This window comes from Pezoporus flaviventris, unplaced genomic scaffold (assembly GCF_033815535.1).
Source record: "Pezoporus flaviventris isolate CSIRO_AGI_PZ_B2104156 unplaced genomic scaffold, CSIRO_AGI_Pfla_v1 ptg000153l, whole genome shotgun sequence".
Lineage (NCBI taxonomy): Eukaryota > Metazoa > Chordata > Aves > Psittaciformes > Psittacidae > Pezoporus > Pezoporus flaviventris.
The window spans coordinates 600,521-622,643 of record NW_026892701.1 but is presented as its reverse complement, the minus strand read 5'-3'; the positions used below and the strand labels follow the sequence as shown (position 1 = coordinate 622,643).

Sequence of the window (22,123 nt, the reverse complement as noted above, 5' to 3'; positions counted from 1 at the left end):
GAGACCGGACCTGGGAGGAGAATGTGGAGGAAGCTGTGGGGGCTAACCAATACTGTTATGCCAAGAAGGAGTGGCTGAATACCACTCCTATATATGTGTGAACTGCGTCACAAATAAAGTAGAAGTTGCTTATCACCCATATTGGGTTGGCCTGTCTGCTTCTCCTCGCCGCTTACAAATGGCGCCCGAACAGGGACGCGGACTACAGGGCCCTGGTCGCTGGGGACCCGGATTACAGGGCCCCGACTAGCGGGGACCCGGGATACAGGGCCCCAGCCGACGGGGACCCAGAATACAGGGCCCCAGTTTAACGGGGACCCGGATACAGGGCCCCGGTCGACGGGGACCCGGGATACAGGGCCCCGGTCGACGGGGACCCGGAACGGCGAGTGAGCGGCGCCGGCGGCAGCGGCCAGGAAGCGCGGGCAATGCTGCTGCGGTGGTGTGATGGACCCGGGGGTTTGGACTAACCGAAAGGAATCCGCCGCTGGGGCGAACCAGACACTGCTGCGTCAGGAGGCCGATCCGGAGACCGAGGTTACAGGACGACCCAGAAGAAGACAGGCAACAAAGATGATTAAGGGAGTGGAGCATCTCCCTTATGAGGAAAGACTGAGGGAGCTGGGTCTCTATAGTTTGGAGGAGACTGAGGGGTGACCTTATAAGTGTCTATAAATATATAAAGGGGGAGTGTCACGAGGATGGAGCCAGGCTCTACTCAGTGGCAAACAATGATAGGACAAGGGGTAATGGGTACAAACTGGAACACAAGAGGTTCCACTTAAACTTGAGAAGAAACTTCTTCTCAGTGAGGGTGACGGAACACTGGAACAGGCTGCCCAGGGAGGTTGTGGAGTCTCCTTCCCTGGAGACATTCAAAACCCACCTGGACGCATTCCTGTGTAACATTATCTAGGTGTTCCTGCTCCGGCAGGGGGATTGGACTAGATGATCTTTCGAGGTCCCTTCCAATCTCTAGCATACTGTGATACTGTGAAGACGATCCGGAAAAGGCTGGCCATGAAAATGGACCGAGAGGTAGCCCTGGACTTATTACAGTGCTTCTTATAAAAGCGGGGAACTGAGCCCTGAACTTTTTACAGTGCTTTTTATAAAAGCGGGGAATTGAGCCTGAGACTCTAAAGCAGCTAGCAGGTCTAGTGGCTAGGGAAGGCTAAGAGATTTTTTTTGCAGATCCTAATACAATATTTGAGGAGAGTGAGTGGCGAAAGTTTGGTGATGAACTATTTGACTCAGTGCTTAATGATTATAAAAAGGCAAAGAAACTCGGTAAACCACGGAGGGAAGTAATGAACTGTATAAAAAGATACAAGGCAGAAAAGAAAACTGCCGCGGTAGCAACGGAGAAACTAGGAACAGACGTCCCCAGTCGGTTGAAACCGGGGGAAGATTACAACTCGTTTCCCCCAACTTGCGGGAGCACAGGGTTCCCCCCCCCCCCCTTCCTTTTCTCCCCCTCCTTCATCAGAAGGTGCCGCGGAGGAGGTGTAACCCCCTGCTCCCCCACCACCCCAGTTCCGAAAGTAGGGACTTTGAAAAGGACAGAGAAAGTATATTAGAAGGCATATGTATGATAAAAGTCGAGGAATCCGAAAGAGGGCGGTGCCTCGGCGCAGGATCGATTGCGGCGCCACTGTGAAGCACGCAGTAGAAAATAGGGATCATGCGCTAGCGGGAGATTTAAAGGAACCGCGAGCCTCTCCAACCCACTACGCCCTAGAGTGAAAAAATTTTTAACTCAGTCACGGAGGAGCCAGGTCTGCAGATGGCTACATACCGAACGAGATACATCTGATAAGAAAGACACAGCTGCAAGCAACGGAGACCCCGAGTTCGGCGCAGGATCAGCCCCCGAATCCCCTGAATCCGAGCCAGATTTGTATCCTCTGCTTCCAGACCCTGACTCTTTGTCTCCCGGGTCGGTCTGCTCAGACTTACTGGCCCTGGAGACGCTCAGTTGTAACAATGGGTAACCAAAGAGGTGAACATTACTGGGGAATTTTCTGCAATGGGCATCTTTGCATATCCTGTGTTTACTACACAGCAGGGGGCTAAAGAGTGGGAAGCTCTTGATCTCAAAATAGTTAAGGAGGCCTGACAAACAGTGACCACGTATGCGTTAAAATCCTCTTATACTCAAGCTGTATATGTTATGATTTTTTCTTGCAATTGACAGGGGGAGCCCATACAGTTTCTCTGTGATACTCATGTACTAGAAGTTGGTAAATATAAGTATGTCCAGGTTTCTATCAACCCTTGGAGACCTTTGTAGATACTGCTGGCCACTTCTTCCAGCACAGGCTGGCCACCTGTGTTGTAATGAGTGTGCATTTTGGTCAGTATAAAAGCCCAAGCCTCACACGATGTGGGGGAGGCAGAGCCTCTGCGGGGATGCCTGCTAAGGTTGAGCCTGCCACCTCGCACTGCAATGATGCTTCTCGGAGCTGGTTTGCTGTTAGTCTTCACAGGGTCCTTGTTCTGTAGGTGGGACTGTAGTGGGAGTAATGATGGCTTTTGCAGGGACTGAAAAAAAAAAACAAAACAAAGAGAGGGGGGAGAGAGTAATGATGCTGCACTTAACCTGTCTACTTCTCAAGAACTGAAGAACTGATAACCTGGGGGAGGGGGTATATTTGTGTCCTCCTGCCTACAGGTCCATGGTGACTGCCTGCAAAGTTTGTCAAGCCTTGCCATGAGCTGGACAGACGAATGGATAAACCTGATGCCTCAGCTACAGGAGCTGACCGTGAATACCCCAAGCAGACTGAGATAGAGGAAGAGAAAAACGAATGACTGCAAAACATCACTTGGGGGCAGCTGAAAAGTAACATCCTGAATATGTGTGCTTGTAAAGTAGCTGTTATTAGAGGCTGTGATTTTGTGTATAAAACCACCTGTATTTACTAGCTAGTTGCTAATAAGAAACTGCACCTTGTATTGTATAGATTTGTCACTTGGAAATTTGCAGTAGCTGCTAGAAAATGCTAAGGCAAAAGCTAGAAAAATTTTAATACAATGGTAGTGTTATAAAGCAGGTGATGGAACAAATTTAAGGGGGGGGAAGATTTCCACTGGTAAGAAATTTCTTTGGCTAGTCCTTCACTGCCATCAGCATCTTCAACATGCTGCTGCACCCTGTAATAGTTACTCTGCTAATGTAAATGTGTGTGTGCCTTGCTGTAGTAGCAACTTGTTACTGGATAAAACAAAAGGGGGAAGATGTGGAGACAGTGTTCTCACAGGAGAATGCATAATTGGTACATAAACTTTGAATAGTCCTGAAAGATACAGCAAGGCCATGAGAGGCCTGAAGAAGCTTAAGCAAGCAAGATAAGAGGCTGGAATTCACCAAGTTAATGAGAACTGTGGACTGTTGGCAAGCTTTCAAGGTTGAGTTCTCACACCTGTGTTTAACCAATTATATGTTAGAAACTAAGGGTCTTCAAAACATGTATCCAATCATAATATGCCACTGTAAGTGCTTCAGGTCAACTAAGCAGACTGGGTTGCTGAGTTGCTAAGCAGATAATTCTACATTGAAGGCAATTCCTGATTTGTTTTAATGTTGACTCTGTAAGACATGCAACACTGCAGAACCTTTTGTTGTTGGAACAGGGACATGGATATGAAGAGTTTGATGGAGTGTGTTGTATGAGTCTCTCTGATTATGCTAATTCGATGCACGCACAGCTGGGAACCCTGGCTCAGCATACCCAGCAATAGTAAATGAGCAATATCCTAAGAATAACTAGATGGTTGTCTTCATGGGGCATTACAGGTTGACTCAAACACTGTTGTTTGAAGTATTGCACTTATGTATCATTGTTAAGTTAATCATTGTAGCTATTAGACTTGTTTATAGTTGTGTGATAAAACAGGTGAACAGAATAACCCATAATGCCTTGCTTGCACAAAGAAAAAGGGGGGAATTGTTGCAGAATGACTCTAAGAGCAGGACCATAGAGTTCTGGAGGATTGTGCAAGCAAGGCAGGGGGTGGCCCCCACAGGTGGCCGGAGACCGGACCTGGGAGGAGAATGTGGAGGAAGCTGTGGGGGCTAACCAATACTGTTATGCCAAGAAGGAGTGGCTGAATACCACTCCTATATATGTGTGAACTGCGTCACAAATGAAGTAGAAGTTGCTTATCACCCATATTGGGTTGGCCTGTCTGCTTCTCCTCGCTGCTTACACTCCCCCCCTTTTGTCTCAATAAGGTTCAGCAACATCTTGGATTTGAGCTGCATGTTAGAGAGTCACAAAGCAGATCCTGCATCAGCTACATTTCCTTTCATCCAGGCACTCCTGTTAAGTGCATATGGTTATTTTTTAATTTTCTCTTCCAGGCTGTTTCTGAATATATTCTATATCCTCTGGTTCAGACCTTGGGAAATAAATACAACAAAATATAAACAATATTGTTGTATATGGCATTGAAGACTCTCAGAAGGTATCACTACAAATATTTAAGCGCTTAACTGGTTGGTAGGAATTTCTTTCCTGTTGTGTCATAGCTCCTTTTCATGGTTGGTAACTTTGCAGAGATGTGGCACAGGATGAAATAACTTTTCCTTATTTCTTTGTTGCAATGTCATCTCCAGATGAGCACCTGAGGCAGCCATGAACACAGCATAATATTTTCTGAAACCTAGAATGTCCTTACAGAATTGCCATCCTGTTTTAATTGGGTAGAAAGATTCTCAATGTGGACTTTTTCATGCACACACAGTCTGATTTCATTTTCTTCATGCAAGTCAGTCCAGGGTGCTGCTATACTGCTGTGGCCTGATGCAAAACACATCCCACCAGTCCCAAAAATAACTAGGGTGGTTCTTTGTTGTTTTGGGGTGGGTTTTTTTTGTTTTTTTTTTTTTTTAATTTTATTCTAAAAAGTGTCAGTTTGGGCTAGGTCTGGTCATATTCTGCTATTTCTATGTACTGCCTCAAATATTTTGATTGGACCACCTTGATGACACTCTTCCCCATTTAAACAAGGCCTTTTTCCTTTGATTCTCTCTAGGACATGATCTTCCCAGGTTTGACTGAAAACAGGGATGTCATCAATACAAACCACAGCAAAGTTAATTCAGTCCACCTAAAAGCCCCATCTATCTGTCTCTGGAAGGTAGAAATTGCAGAGGAGTTGGACTAGATGGCTGATGTGAAGGGTTAACCAATGTACAGGGGGGTAGGTCAAGCTGCTTGCTTAAGTGTTACTGTTTGCTCATGCTTATTGTACTTACAATGTACAAGGGGGTAGATCAAGCCACTTGCTTAACAATGTTACTACTTGTTCATGCTTATCGTACTTGCCGTATATGCTAGAACAAGATATAAGGATGTGGCTATTGTTAAGAAGTAGGGACCATGACTTGATTCCCGTCCTTTGGATGCCTAGGCCGGCTGAAATTGGCTCTGCAGTTTAGACAATGACCAAGCCTCCAGGGAGCATGCATAAAGACTAGAGATGAAAAGTTCAGGCTCGTGGAAGACTCGTTTACTTCATCTTGAGACCCTTACCCACGACCACCAGGAGGCACTGCGCAGGCGCAAAGGACTTCTTAGCTCATTATAATATGAAGCGGGGATAGGACATGCATATGTATAGGCGTGTTGTGCAACCTCATGCATATGTAAACTTTAGAAAATAAATGTAAGGGGGAAACGACGCTGAGGTGTGCATGCTTTAGGAGGAGCTATCCCCCATGCGCCTCAGCGTTGAATAAAGCATACCTACTTTAAAACTTTAACAAGTTGTGGAGTCTATCCATGCATCATGACCTTTGAAGGTCCTTTCCAACCCAAACTATTCTGTGATTCTATGATTCTATGAAATCTGAATTCTAGAAATTTATTTTTGATACTTCACTGAAGAGTTTGAAGGGCCTCGTGTTGCACAAGTTATGTAGTTTTTTGGACTAAGTACATTAACACAAGCATTTATTTAGATTCCTTAGTTAAGCATGTTTTGAGGATCAGGATCTGGTTTTTAATAATTACATACTTAAGTAGAATTCATGTTTTTTTCATCCTCTCGCCTATTCATCCTCAGGCAACTATACTGCTAGCTCTTTACTGGTGATATGTAAGAAAATAAAAGTACATCATAGTACTAGAAGCACTCTATTTGACTAGATTTAACATGATGATGTCTATTCCTTCCTCTGTAAACAGCTCTTATTTTCTCACCACTCGTATGAAAACTGAAATACTTTTTTTATTCTGACATTTCACCACCCAATTCTAACTTAGATCTGAATGTTTGGATAAATACTCCAGTGACTATAGTTCCTTTTTAGAGTTGTTAGAGAAAAAGTAGGTTTTGGTCAAGAGTTCACCTAATGAATGACTATTTCATTAATGAATACATTCTTGCGCTGAAAATCAGTTTTGTTCAATATATACAACTGCAGTATGTCTTAATTCCCAAACCACTGAAAACAAAGTTTTCACTAACATGATAAGGGGGCTAGGATGATCAGGGGACTGGAGCACCTCCCGTATGAAGACAGGCTGAGGAAGTTGGGGCTGTTCAGCCTGAAGAAGAGAAGGCTGTGTGAAGACCTCATAGCAGCCTTCCAGTATCTGAAGGGGGCCTGCATGGATGCTGGGGAGGGACTCTTCATTAGGGACTGGAGTGATCAGATAAGGGGTAACGAGTTCAAACTGAAACAAGGGAAGTTTAGGTTAGATATAAGAAAGAAGTTGTTTACTGTGAGGGTGGAACAGGTTGCCCAAAGAAGTGATAAGCACTCCATCCCTGGCAGCGTTCAAGGCCATGTTGGATGGAGTCTTGGGCGACATGGTCTAGAGTGAGGCCTCCCTGCTCCTGGAAAGGGTGTTGGAACTAGATGATATTAAGGTCCTTTCCAACCCTAACTATTCTATGATTCTATGACTACCAGAGGACCTTAAATTCACAAATAGGAAGTAATTTTTTCCTAAAGCTGATTTGATTGTTACTCACTAAATTCTTAGGGCTTGCCAACAATACTGGATCATATTTTGAGCGAGAAGGTGATACCTCCAGCACAGAGCTGTGACAAATTACAGACCAGTACAATCTCATACCCCAAATTGTTTTTCATTTTGCACAGACTTGTTTCTCTGTTTTTCATAGACAGACAACATTAATTTTCTATTCTTAGCTGGCAGGGGAGACACCATGATCAAACAGGTGGTTTTCCCAAGGCAAAGCTCATCCCTTGCATTCTGGATATGCAGACCCCTGAGATTTCCCCAAATGTGAGAAACTTGACTGAACCAGCTACTAAGAAGGAAAAAAAATAACTGCTACAGCTGAACACAGGGCACAGTGATACCTTTCTGTGATACATGGTTAAAGTAAAAGACCATATCAGACTACCAATTCAGAATTTTTAAAAAACTGTACTAACTAGATTTTTCTTCTTTTCCATGCATCCGTTCTCTTTCTTCGTCTATAACAATACCCTTACTCGCTTGCTGACTGTCCTACATACTAAAATTTTTCATTTCTTCTCTAACATTTTTATTAAAGAACAACATAGTGCTTTGATTTTTGCCCTGGGACTCCGGAGAATTTGTCACATATCTATTTCACCCACAGTGTGACTGGTTCCTCACTTATTTCTTGAGAGAGAGAGAGAAAGAAGGGAGAGGTCAGGTGTGCCTGTGTTGGTTTGCAGTTTTACAGACTTACACCTGCCCTCTTCTTTCTTCCCTTCCCTCCCTCCTTCCCCTGAAATAGTCACGGTTTAAGCCCAGCCAGTAACAGAACCACACAGCCAATCACTCACTCCCCCCTTTCTTCCCCCCCACCCCCAGAGGGATGGGGAGGAGAATCGATAGAATGTAACTTCCACAGGTCAAGATAAGAACAGTCCAGTAACTAAGATATAATACAAAACTACTACTACTGCCACCAATAATAATAATAATGATAAGGGGAATAACAAGGGGAGAGAATACAATCACTCACCACCCGACGACTGATACCCAGCCCAACCTGAGCAGCCATCTGGGCCTTCCGGGTAACTCCCCCCAGTTTATATACTGGGCAGGATTTGCTGTGGTATAGAATACCCCTTTGGCTAGTTTGGGTGAGGTGTTCTGTCTCTGCTTCCTCCCGTCTTCCCGTGCCCTTCCTCACTGGCAGAGCATGAGACTGAGAAGTCCTTGATTGGAGTCATCATTACTTAGCAACAACTAAAAACATTGGTGTGTTATCAGCCATTGTTCTCAGACTAAAGTTGAAAACACAGCACTGCACCAGCTGCTTAGAAGAAGAAAAATGACTGCAACTGCTGAACCCAGGACAAATATATAAAAAAATAATTCCCATTCATATTGTATATGTGCATGCACTGGGAGAAATTACAGGCATTCTGCTCGGCAGCGCCTTGACAACTTCAAGGCTTCCATGTCCATGGGTTCCAGTATCACTGCAAAGTTTCCCAGGGTCCCTAGGGAAAGGGAGGGGAAGAGAGGAGCAGAGGTGCTGGAACCAGAAGTAGTGCAGGATGAAAGGGGCATATACATCTCTGGTAGGAAAATGGGAGTTTTGCTGGCTGACTGTGAAAGTAGTAAAACATACATTGAATCAAATAATAACCTGATATGGCATAATAGCAGGCTTGTCCTCAGATAGAGGTCTGCATTTTGTTGTAGAAGTAGTTAGGAAGGTGGGAGAGCGTTTGGGAATCAAGTGGGATCTGCATACTCTATATAGCCCTCAGGCTAGTGGAAAAGTGAAATGTCTGAATCAGACACTCAAGTAAAAATTAAAATATGCCAAGAAAATTCTTTAACTTGTTGTTGTGGTTTAAGCTCAGCCATAAATCACGCAGTCGCTCTCTCACTCCCCTCCTTTTCTTCCCTTCCACCCCCCACCCCCACACCCACTCCAGGAGGGATGAGGAGGAGAATTGAAAGAATGTAACTCCCACGGGTTGAGATAAGAACAGTCCAGTAACTAAGGTATAACACAAATCACTACAGATACCACCGATAATAATGATGATAAGGGAAATAACAAGGGAAGAGAATACAATACCACCCGCAGAAACGAGCTCGACAGAGCAGAGAGTGCCCTTCAGGGTAACTCCCAGTGGCATCCCGGGCATGATGTGCTCTGGCATGGAATACCTGTTTGACTAGTTTGGGTCAGGTGTCCTGTCTCTGCTTCCTTCCGGCTTTCCCTCCTCCCTGGCAGAGCATGAGACTCACAAAGTCCTTGGCCAGACCAAATGTCTGAGCAGTAACTAAAAACATCAGTGTTATCAGCACTGTTCCCAGGCCGAAAGTCAAAAACACATTGCTGCACCAGCTACTAAGAAAGAGAAAAAATGACTGCTACTGCTAAACCCAGGAGAGTATCGACCCCTTATTCCACACCATTCACATCATGCTCAGATCCCACATTTTCAATATACCATCACTCTTACATATATACATCCACATACACACACAGACAGAGAAAGAGATAATTTCTTAGTGCATGGATCAATCCCTATAATGCTGCTGAGTCCATTCAGTCCATGATATCAGGTTCTATCTCTTGTAACAGTGTTTTGGGGCACTGGCACATAAGCTAAAACACTGCCTCTCCCTATTGGTAGCTGAATTAATAGAGCAGTATTTTACTGCTTAAAACTCCTTTCTCTGTGTCTTCATGTAACCATGTTGGATCATTGAGCTCACGAGCATCTTCTGCGTATTGTTGAGGCAGGGCTTTTTAGCATGCTGGCCATAGAAAATATTAGGATTTTATGATGTCTTTCCTTGTAACTCCCCTGCCTGATTCTTAGCAGCCAATGTATAATTTATGCAGAGGTCAGCGTCACTTTCAGATGAGTATATTGAGGTACTCCAGAATTAAATTACTTCTCCAAAGTCACCCAGAGAATCAGTTAAATATCCTTGAAGAAAACATAGGTCCTCTTAGTCCTAGTCTAGAACTCATCACGGACTGACATTGCTTTCCTTTTTCACAATGCCTTTTTCCCTGCCTTAAGAGTACATACACTGTTACACTGACACTTGAGGGTGATGTTTTTACTCTCGTGCATAATGCGTGAGGTGAAGCTCTGTGTGCAATTACTGTAAACCTAACAGACCATGCCCTGTATTTGGGAAGACGCAAAACAAGCTGCTAACGACTGGAAATCAAATTACATTTTTCAATACCTTTTAACTACTCTTTCAAAAACCTCACAATTGTCTTGAAATCCATAGGTACGAACAGTTAACAGTCGTGTAACCAAGAGGCCTACCACGAGCTGCTGAACACTGCTAATATGTAGTGACTGTTTCTGCTATGTGCCTCTTACTGGACTTCTACATCTCTAGACTCAGACAGAAATCGATGTGTTGCTCTTCACCTCCTGATTGCACACGACGGTTCCCTTGTGCTCTCCGCAGCATTTACTAGTTTAGCAGCAGGAACTGGGTAACTTTGCTTTTACATTTTGAAAACTGCCTCCTGTCAAACACATAGCATCAGAAATGCTCCTGTAGGAAATACTAAGAGACAAAAAGGCTTGTGATAAGCTTACTGGGTCACTGGAAAGACAATTTAGAGTAACAGAAGAGGTAGGCAGCCAGAAGGTGAAGAGAACCTACCTGTAAGCTTCAGTGAATAAACCCCGGCTCTCTGAAATCCCATCCCATGAGATAACCCAGCTGGAGGCATTCACCTCTGAGGTCGCTGTGGCCAGTTTACCCAGCAGGGCTGTATCCACTCTCTTGCAGAGGGGAGTCCCTGGAGGAATAGGAACTGGCACGCCCAAGTTCCTGCCAACAGTGAAAGGCTGTTCTTCTTTCTGCCTGCCAAAAGTGAGCACCATTCATTTAGGGCCCATGCAAGGAAAGTCACATAATCACAGGAAGGTGTTAGCACATCCTGGCATTACAGCAACAAACTAAATGTCATGCCCCAAAATAGTTAGTACTTAAGGCAGGAAAGGGACTGAGAGCAGAGTCCTCAAATGCAAAGTAGCAATAGGTAATTTCAGGTGTGTAGGTGCTGAGGGAAGAGGATATGAACTGAGCAAGGTGGGACAAGGAAATAAAGGGTAATTTTCTATTGCTACTGTTACAAAGCCATCAAACTTAACATTACTTAAAACTGATTCTAAAGGTTTATATATTCCATTTTGTAATTTTGTGCTCCCCCTTGTCTCAACTAGAAAGAAGTGCAGCAGGGGGGCCAGGAGACCTCCTTGGATGGATAAGGAGCTCCTGAGGAAAATTCAGTTGAAAAAAAGAGGCTTATTATAAGTGGAAGCAAGGACAGGTGGCATGGGAAGAGTACAGGGATGTTGTCCGGGAAGCTAGGGACCAGGTTAGGAAAGCTAAGGCCCAGTTAGAATTAAACTTGGCTAGGGGTATTAAGGATAACAGGAAGGGATTCTACAGGTACACAGCAAATAAAAAACAGACTAGGGACAACGTAGGCCCCCTCAGGAAGCTCTCGGGAGAACTAGCTACACAGGATTTGGAGAAGGCTGAGGTTCTGAATGACTTCTTTGCCTCAGTTTTCACTGGCAAAGGCTCTGACCAAACCACCCAAGTCTTGGAAGGCAGACACAGGGACTGTGAGAATGAAGACCTTGCGCGCACTGTAGGAGAGGATCTGGTTCAAGACCATCTTAAAAATCTGAATGTGCACAAGTCCAAGGGTCCTGATGAAATCCATCTGCGTGTCCTGAAGGAGCTGGCAAATGAAGTTGCGAAGCCGCTGGCCATCATATTTGAGAAATTGTGGCAGTCAGGTGAAGCTCGCGATGACTGGAAAAAGGGAAATATAACCCCCATTTTCAAGAAGGGGAAAATGGATGACCTGGGGAATTACAGAGCAGTCAGTCTCACCTCTGTGCCTGGCAAAATCTTGGAGCAGATTCTCCTGGAAGGCATGCTAAGGTACATGAAAAACAACAAGGTGCTTGGTGACAGCCAGCATGGCTTCACTAAAGGGAAATCATGTCCAACCAACTTGGTAGCCTTCTATGATGGGGCTACGGAACTGATGGACAGGGGTAGAGCAGTTGATGTCATCGAGCTGGACTTGTGCAAAGCGTTCGACACTGTCCCACACGACATCCTTGTCTCTAAATTGGAGAGACATCAACTTGATGGATGGACCACTCAGTGGATAAAGAACTGGCTGGATGGCCTCACGCAAAGAGTTGTGGTCAATGGCTCAATGTCCGGCTGGAGACCAGTAAAGAGTGGCGTCCCTCAAGGATCGGTGTTGGGACTGGTCTTGCTTAACATCTTCATCGCTGACATGGACAGTGGGATTGAGTGTGCCCTCAGCAAGTTTGCCAGTGACACCAAGCTGTGTGGTTCGGTTGAGACGCGGGAGGGAAGGAATGCCATCCAGAGGGACCTTGACATGCTTGTGAGGTGGGCTGATGCCAACCTTATGAAGTTTAACCATGCAAGGTGCAAGGTCCTACACCTGGGTCAGAGCAATCCCAGGCAGAGCTACAGGTTGGGCAGAGAAGAGATTCAGAGCAGCCCTGCGGAGAAGGACTTGGGGGTGTTGGTTGATGAGAAAATGAACATGAGCAGGCCCAGAAAGCCAACCGTATCCGGGGCTGCATCAAAAGGAGCGTGACCAGCAGGTCGAAGGAGGTGATCCTGCCCCTTTACTCTGCTCTTGTGAGACCTCACCTGGTCTGTGTGCAGTTCTGGTGTCCTCAACATAAAAAGGACATAGAACTGTTGCAACAAGTCCAGAGAAGGGCCACGAAGATGATCAGGTGACTGGAACACCTCCCGTATGAAGACAGGCTGAGGAAGTTGGGGCTGTTCAGCCTGGAGAAGAGAAGGCTGCGTGGAGACCTCATAGCAGCCTTCCAGTATCTGAAGGGGGCCTATAGGGATGCTGCGGAGGGACTCTTCATTAGGGACTGTAGTGACAGGAGAAGGGGTAATGGGTTAAAACTTAAACAGGGGAAGTTTAGATTGGATATATGGAAGAAATTCTTTCCTGTTAGGGTGGTGAGGCACTGGAATAGGTTGCCCAGGGAGGTTGTGAATGCTCCATCCCTGGCAGTGTTCAAGACCAGGTTGGACGAAGCCTTAGGTGAGATGGTTTAGCATGAGGTGTTCCTGCCCATGGCAGGGGGGTTGGAACTAGATGATCTTAAGGTCCTTTCCAACACTAACTATTCTATGATTCTATGATTCGATGAAATCCCCCCTTTTTCCATCCTTTTGCAAATTCTTTGGCAACACTTTATATACTACCATTGAAGTCTAAAGTCTTTTTGAAATAATTTCCCATTTCTACTTGATGCTTGATTTCATTTCTCTTCCAATCTTCATAATTTATCATAGACCATTTACAACACCAGAGGGAACATTGTATCATACCGCAAGTAATCAATATTAAAACAATTAACATCAATATTACTGCAACCAGTTGCCTCAACCAGGAGAGATTAAGTAACCATGAAGTTAACTTTTTCTGTATTTCTTCAAAAACCCAGGAGGTGTCATCCATGGCCATTTCATGAAATATTTTAGTTTGTTTCCAAATTTCCTCCAGATCTGTTTCACTTCTGTCACTTTGGTCTATATAGGAACAACTTTCATTGATTATGGAACAAACCCCACTTTGTGATGCCAGTAACATGTCTAGAGCCATTCGATTTTGTAATATCACCTTAAATAGGCTAGTTATCTCTTGTTGTTCTGCCTGAATTATAGCAATAGTTTTACTTTCCATTTCCTTTATTGTTGCTGAGATATTTACAATTGCCTTCTCTAATTCACTTACTCCCAAAGATGGAATTAGCCCTCTTGCTGCAGAAAAAATATGGACTCAGTCAGAGATCAATATGATCAGACAAAAGCCATTTATTGCAAAGCCTTAACTCCTTATATACTATTGCTTACATGCACTTACAGTGATTTGGCATATTATAATTGTATACATGTCTTGAAGACCCTTAGTGACTAACATATAATTGGTTAAGTACAGGTGTGAGAACTTGACCTCGAAAGCTTGCCAACAGTCCACAGTTCTCATAACTCAGTGAATTCCAGCTTCTTCTTATCTTGCTTGCTTAAGCTTCCTCGGGCCTCTCATGGCCTTGCTGTATCTTTTGGGATTATTCAGAGTTCATGTACCAATTATCCATTCTCCTGTGAGAACACTATCTCCACACCCTCTTACAAAACTATGAAATGCAGTGTGCCATTCAGTAATAGGGTTAAACCCTCACTTAATCCATTTAGCAAAACTTCTAATCCAGGTTCCAGAAGAATACCTGACAATAATAGCAAAATTGGGTATTACAGCACCTAAGGTGCATGCCCCCTTCCAGTTGGGAGGTATCACAGTATCACAGTATGCTAGAGATTGGAAGTGACCTCGAAAGATCATCTAGTCCAATCCCCCTGCCAGAGCAGGAACACCTACATAATGTTACACAGGAATGTGTCCAGGCGAGTTCTGAATGTCTCTAGGGAAGGAGACTCCACAACCTCCCTGGGGAAGCCTGTTCCAGTGTTCTGTCACCCTCACTGAGAAGTTTCTTCCCAAGTTTAAGTGGAACCTCTTGTGTTCCAGTTTGTACCCATTACCCCTTGTCCTATCATTGTTTGCCACTGAGTAGAGCCTGGCTCCATCCTCGTGACACTCCCCCTTTATATATTTATAGACACTCTCCTCTTCTCTAAACTATACAGACCCAGCTCCCTCAGTCTTTCCTCATAAGGGAGATGCTCCACTCCCTTAATCATCTTAGTTGCCCTGTGCTGGACTCTCTCCAGCAGGTCCCTGTCCTTCTTGAACTGAGGGGCCCAGAACTGGACACAATATTCCAGATGGGGTCTCACCAGGGCAGAGTAGAGGGGAAGGAGGACCTCTCTCAAACTACTAACCACCCCCCTTCTAATACACCCCAGGATGCCATTGGCCTTCTTGGCCACAAGGGCACAGTGTTGGCTCATGGTCATCCTGTCGTCCACTAGGACCCCCAGGTCCCTCTCCCCTACACTGCTCTCTAACAGGTCGTTTCCCAACCTATACTGGAACCTGGGGTTGTTCCTGCCCAGATGCAGGACTCTACACTTTCCCTTGTTATATTTCATCAAGTTATTCCCTGCCCAACTCTCCAGCCTGTCCAGGTCTCGCTGGATGGTGGCACAGCCTTCTGGCGTGTCAGCCACTCCTCCCAGCTTAGTGTCATCAGTAAGCTGGTAGAGTCTTATAAGCATTTTCTCCACATAACCAATACCATCCTTTCCCTTTAGGAACAGGCCACCACTGGACTACGATACCATCTATATTAATAGTATGATTGCAATTTGAATGGTGACCTACATCTCTGGCATTTAAACAAGCATGATCTCCTACCCTGGTTCCTGGTGGAATACATCTTTGTGCACAGGTGTAATATTTATTTCCTGGATTAGGATTAACTATTCCAAATTTTAACCTTTCCTTTGAATACAGATTGCTAGTGTTCACCCACAAATTTGTCCATGAGACAGTGTTAGGAATTGGAACTCCAATTAATGGGAGATCCAGGCTTTCTCCTGATTTAGGCAACTGTGCACACACCCAACAGTCACTACGATTAAAAACATTAGTAACATTCTGCACTAATTTCAGGTATAAATTCTGGTCACTTAGTTAGCTTGGGTGGGCTCCATGTGTCTTTTGTTCAGAAAAATGTAGGAAAGGAGAGAACATAGAGTACCCCGAGTCCTCTAAATTGCCTGACAGCAGCCACTGTCTGTTCCTGGAAAGGAAAGGCTTTGGTAAGGTGTCAGAAAGGGGATGGTTGCTTTTTGAAAACAAATTGTTCTTTCTCATGCAAAGAGGGTCACTTATTGCTGTACAGGACAGTGTTGATTTATCCTTATGCTCTGTGTCTACTTCCACCAAAATCCAAACTCTCAAAGAACTACTACTGCATAATGTGCCTTGTCAGAAGTGGATGTGCAGGAGAGACTGAGTCAACTTTCAAGGTTATTCCCCTTGCCCATTCTGGCCAGGGCATACAGCTCTGGGATGAAGTTTGCCTTAGTTATGTAAGTAATGAAAGTATTCAGTTTTGTCTGTGACCCTTCCTACACATCTCTGCATAGCAAGAGCAGTTTTTCTGTTACCGGCACAAGTGTTTTAGAGCTTGTGTTTACCCACTATAGTCCTGGGAGCAGGTGCGTATCAACCAGTCTCATTTACTCAGTGAGAAAGGAAGATGCAGAAAAACAGGTTTATTTGGAAAAGTGTTCCGGAATTAATGAGGATTTCTATTTTTTGTGGTTCTCAAAAGGCAGTGGAAGAATTTGAAAGCTGTGCCTCAAACTTGCCCAAAGACCAGCCAGGTTTCAAAGCAGAGGCTTGGCTGCTTTTGCACAGTGATGACCTTAATGAAGATCCAAAAATAATTGTTTTTTTACTTGAGTGTGGGGTTGAATTGAAGTGTTTTTTGAAAATTAGAAATATTTATCAAATGTTATATCAGGGTTATTTTCAGGTGTTTAAATTTCAATGTACTGCTGTGGTTAGGTACATCCCAGACAATTCCCCACCATCCTGATACCCAAACACTAAAAAAGAAAGGGATTAGGTTTTATTTAACCTAATGGGTTAAATTTATTTAACCTAAGGTACTGGTTTTAACACCCAAACTGAGAAAATACATTAATTGAACAACATAATTAGGGAAGAGTAATTTGATGTAAAGACTACTCCTGTTTTAATATTGTGAGATAGGTAACAGAAACTGTGACATTTCCACAGCTTGTACAGAATGGCACAGCTCAGTTGATTTCAGTTTGGCTGTGGTGATTTACACAAGCTTCTGGTTTTGATTTGGCCTCTGGTTTTCAAATGTTCTTATTTCTTTACTATTACTTTTTATGTGAGCAGCTTTTCTTTAACGAAACTGAAGCATTTGTGTATCTTAAAAGTATATTTCTGACATTCAAATTCCGTATCTCTAGGTTTCAGGTATGTGGTAAACAGCCGTTTGCCAAACGTATAGTTTAAACACCTGCATTAGACACTACTACAAGTCCTTATATATGTAAACAGGTTACATAGTATGGGAGTGCAGTGTTGAATGATCTAATGAGACATCAAGCAGAATGATGTAATTTGTATTAAGCTGTTAAATTTCAGAGCCTGTGAACACAGAATTCAGTGCTTATCACTATTGTTGATTTTTCTTCCTGTACAGACTTTCAACACAACCAATGTGACTAAATTGTGTTCAGGTGCTCAGCATACTTTTGCTTTTTATGGAGGAGAAAGCCTGTACCATAAGTACATCTTCATGTTCCAGTTAGCCTTTGTCTTTCTCTGTTTGGTGAACTTTGCAATTGCACTGGGTCAGTGGACACTTGCTGGTGCCTTATCCTCCTATTACTGAGCCTCTCGAAAACCAGCTGATGTTCCACTATGGGCACTCTTCATTTGGACGAGCAATATGGTAAGACTGTGATGTGAACCCTGTCACATATCCAGCAAGTGCACGTTTTACATGTAGGGAAGCCATTCTGCAGACGCCGCAGCCCCCCCCCCCCCCCCCCACCGCACCTCCCGCGGCACGCGCACATCCCCTGTCCCCAACGGCAGAGCTGGATATTGCCGGACGGGAAAGACGGGCAGGCTCCCAGCGACCAGAAACAGGATCAAATGAAGGCGTACGGTAAAGGAGAGTGGGAGGAAGGGACGGGGAGACCGAGACCAGAACACGAGAGAGAAAGGGAAGGAGAATACAAAAAGGAGTGGGGTGCGTGCATGTTTCTTTACACAGAAGCCTTCCCACCGGGACGGGAGGGAGGGGGGGAAGGGGGGTGCGGGGCCAGTGGGAGGAGTGCATTGCTGTGCAGGGAGGGAGATAGATAGATAGATTAGATAGATAGATAGATAGATAGATAGATAGATAGATAGATAGATAGATAGATAGAAAAAATAATGAATGAATAAAATGGAAAAAAAAAATAAAAAATATGGATTCAGTAAAAAGAAATGGAAATAGGAATTAAAGGACGAATTCACAAATGCATGAATCCATGAACGAATCATTCACAAAATCATTAACAAATCGATTGGATGGACAGACGCGGTGCAGACCTAAATGAGTAGGGGGGTCGGAAGGGCCGGAGGCCGGCTCGATGCCACAGACTGGTGAGGTAGGTACCGAAAAAAAAAAAAAAAAGTAGAGGCCAGTTCTACCACCGGCACTGCCCCGCCCCCCCATACACAGCCCCCCATAGCGAGCCAGGGGAGGCCAGGTCTACCTGAAGGGAGGGGGTGTGAAATACGAGCTCACTCCTCTAATCGAGATAACAGGGCTTTATTGAGGGACAAAGCTGTGATAAACACATAAATGTACTGGCTTTCGCAAATCATAGGTGTGGTTATGTGGATATAACTGTAGGAGTTTACAATAACAGAAACAAAGCTCGCTAAAGACACAAGATTAGACAAAAAGGGCCAGAACCCTTGAGCAAAACGGAGTCACATAGCAAAATAATTTGTAAAGGTAAAAGAAAGGGGGGGGGATGGGGACAGGGACGGACTTGATATAAGAAAAGCTAGTGCCTGGAAAACATAAAGTACTTTTTAGCTTAACTTAGGTTTTAGAAAGAGAACAATGTTTATGTTGTAAGTCTGTGGTGAGATAACAGGATTTAGTGGCCCCACTAAACGTGAACAAGTTATTTCACACCATCCTTCTACTTATCAGTTAGTTTAGAGACAGAGCCTCCCAAACATCTGCTAGCTTGGGATACTCCTTGTCTGCCCATCCTGCAATAAATTTTGCAGGCAGGTCACAGTTTTAAATTTTTGCTAGTTATCAGAAGAATTACAGATATGGCTGGTTTCAGCTAGTTGTGTGATTACTGGGGCGTCCAACTGTGCCAAAGGTGAAGAGTACACTGTGAGGAAGACTGCTTACTTCATCTTGAAGACCCCTACTCACAAGAAGAAGACTGCTTACTTCATCCTCAAGACCCATGCCCACAATCACCGGAGAGCAGTGTGCAGACGCCAAGAGGAGGAGACTTATTATCATAAGTTCCTGGAGCTAGTTATAATATTCCCCACCTATACACGGGAATTATGAATATGTATGTGACTAATGCAATAGTGAAAGTATATAAACCTGTAACAAATACTAATCACTTGCACCTCTGGTTACGGTCATGCACCCAGCGCTGTTGCTTTTGCTTTATTGACTTTGTCCCTCAATAAAACTTTGTTATCTTGTTTAGAGGAGTGAGTTCGTATTTCACAAATGGGGGCTCATCCAGGATAAAGCCTGCTTTGCTTCCGTGGGCCTAGGGTAATCTGAGTGAAAGGTGTGCCCTGCCCTGCCAATTTCGGCAGTTTGCTCGGTTTCTTCTGGTCTCATCGGTGCTTGCAGGTTATAACTTGGGCAAAGATAGGGACTCATAAAGCAAAAGCAGGGAAGGGCTCCCAGGAAAACCGCAGCTGCCTGTAATTCATATGCATGAAGACCTGGACAAGAAAACGGACTGTAAGTATTGTTTGGTTAGGCGGGAATATGGGGGTGATCAGTGTGTGAATGAGACATGGACTCAGTAACCTTGAATTTTGCTGTGCCCCATTTCTCAAATACAGAATAAAAATAACGTTTTAAAACAGAACACATAGCTCTTTCTATAAGACTTCATTGCGTCAAGTGAGTGTTTTTTGCCTGTTAGTCTTGTGCAAACTTCTTAGATCACCAGAATTCATTCTTTCCATAAAAATTTTAAAGATAAAGCTCTCTCCTCCCTACCCTCAGACCTTCATTATGTTCTGTCCTGGGTTCAGCTGTAACAGTTATTTTTCTCCTTCTTAGTAGCTGGTGCAATGCTGTGTTTTTGACTTTAGTCTGAGATTGATTGATGGCTTGGCTTCGTGAGCAAAGATTTGGGAAGGGCTTACTACAAGCACGATGACCAAGGGCATGTGGGATATGCAAATCTGGTTGGAAAAAAAGGCTGCTTAGGCAATCAGGAAGTGTCCAACCATGACTGTCAACTCCTGAGCTAACTCGAGCTACCCATGCGCTGGTCCGCCCACATGCAACGTTGGATCTGCAGCTTCCCATGCACCTTGTCACCTACCGTTTCGACCCTTGCTCGTCCATACAGACAAGTGAGAGTAAGCCCTTCCAGCCTGTGCAGTGGATTTTTTAGGTGAAGCGCAGCTTGCGCAGAACTGGCCCCACCCTTTAAACCTGAGAACAGTGCTGATAACACACCAATGTTGTTAGTTGTTGCTAAGTAATGTTGACTCCATCAAGGACTTTCTGAGTCTCATGCTCTGCCAGGGAGGAGGGGAAGTTGGGAGGAAGCAGAGACAGGACACCTGACCCAAACTAACCAAAGTGATACTCCATACCACAGCAGGTCATGCCCAGTATAGAAACTGGGGGTTACCCAGAAGGCCCAGATCACTGCTTGGGTCAGGCTAGGTATTGGTTGGTGAGTGATGAGCAATCATATTGGGCATCACTTGTGTTTATTGTTTTTTTCCCTTTCCCCTTTTAGTTTTATATTCTCACCCCTTGTTATTTCCTTTATTATTATTGGTGGTAGGAGTAGTGGTTTTGTATTACACCTTAGTTACTGGACTGTTCTCATCTCAACCTGTGGGATTTACATTCTTTTGATTCTCCTCCCCATCCCTCCAGGAGTGGGGGGAGGAGGGGAGGAGTGAGCAAGCGGCTGCGTGGTTCTCAGTTACTGGCTGGACTTAAGCCATGACAGTTACTAGGTGTGCTTTCTGGTTTAGGATGGCAGCCTTCTTACAGAAATGGAAAGTTGGGTGGGGGTGGAATATAATGAGTTATTTTAGGAGTATCTGAGTGTATTAACATTGCGAGGTTAGCTAGAAAGATTCCATTTGGGGCAGAAGGATGCATCAAGCATCCATCAGGGCTTTGGAAGATACTCTGCACTACATTACACATGGAGGGATTTCATTATGGACTATCAAAGAAATTGTTGCTACGGAAGACAGAAGAGACGATCTTCCCAGTGGAATTAATAGTGCCTTCGCTATCCGAGCTGGACTCTGAATCACTGCTGCCCGAGTAGGTGCCCAGGCCAGGCAGGATCCCAATGCACACGGCTGCTGAGGAACAGTGGACTGTGGAGCCTCCCACCGAGCTGCTCCCCAAGGGAACACAGGATGTTTTTTCTGAAAAAGAGGTACCACAGTCAAAAAAGAGTACATGGGGAAAAGGCTTTTAATCAGCCTTGTGGCAGTTACCTGCTATTGCCACAGCAGTGAATGACTGCAGGATTTAATTAAAGCATAAGGCAGCTTTATGTTGCAATGAAGCTATTCTGACAGGAAGGACTTGCTACCTCAGGGTATTTTTTTTATTTTCCTTTTCTCATCACTAGTTTCAGTCCAGCTCTATGCTGGCATTACAGATTTTCATTCTGAAGTTGTCAGTTTCATGCTTGTCAAGTACCAAAGCCACTAAATAAGAAGAAATAGCTCTGCTTTGTGTAATTGAGTATTTTTTTGCAATTTAACAGCATAGTTGGGGAAAAGCTTTATTCTGCCAGCCAACATCTCCCATCTTCCACAGCTGATTATTTCTAGTGTTCTGAAAGTTTACTGAACAGAAGGAGATTCAGGAAGCTCCTTGGGTTGCTATTATACAATTGCAGCTCATCCTATTTGTGTCAGAGTATCCTGACAGCAAGTCAACTGCAGCCCTGACAGCTAAGATTGAAATGCAACTTAATTTTGCTTCTAGTTCCCCATAATTTTCTGAAACAAATTGGTTTCAGGATGCAAAAGATCACTCCATCACATGAAAAGCTAATAGCGGATATATACAAATACATCAAATGCTGCTGTGAAGAGGAAGGGTTGATATGTTCTCCATGTCTCCTTTTGGCAGAACAAGCATTAGGCTCAAAATGCAGCCAAGGAGACTCTTATTAGTTATCAGGTAGAACTCCTTAAGGGTAAAATCAGTTATGCATTAGAATAAACTGCCTAAGGAGGGTGCACAATCTCTATCTGTGGAGATTTAAGAGCAGCTTAGACAAATGCCCATCAGGAATAATTTAGGCAGGGGACAGAGTGATGACCCGTAGAGGTTCCCTCCAGCCCT

The 22,123-nt window shown here is 44.3% G+C and overlaps 1 protein-coding gene across 1 annotated transcript in view; it reads right to left on the bottom strand.

The window, feature by feature from the left end:
* LOC133283093 (PSME3-interacting protein-like) overlaps positions 1 to 22,123 on the bottom strand; it is a 193,159-nt gene that overhangs the window by 158,144 nt on the left and 12,892 nt on the right. The window contains exon 6 of the mRNA XM_061479577.1: positions 20,282 to 21,189. Coding sequence (XP_061335561.1) covers positions 20,972 to 21,189 — 218 coding nt within the window. The 3' untranslated portion in view covers positions 20,282 to 20,971. The remainder of the gene's footprint in view (positions 1 to 20,281; positions 21,190 to 22,123) is intronic.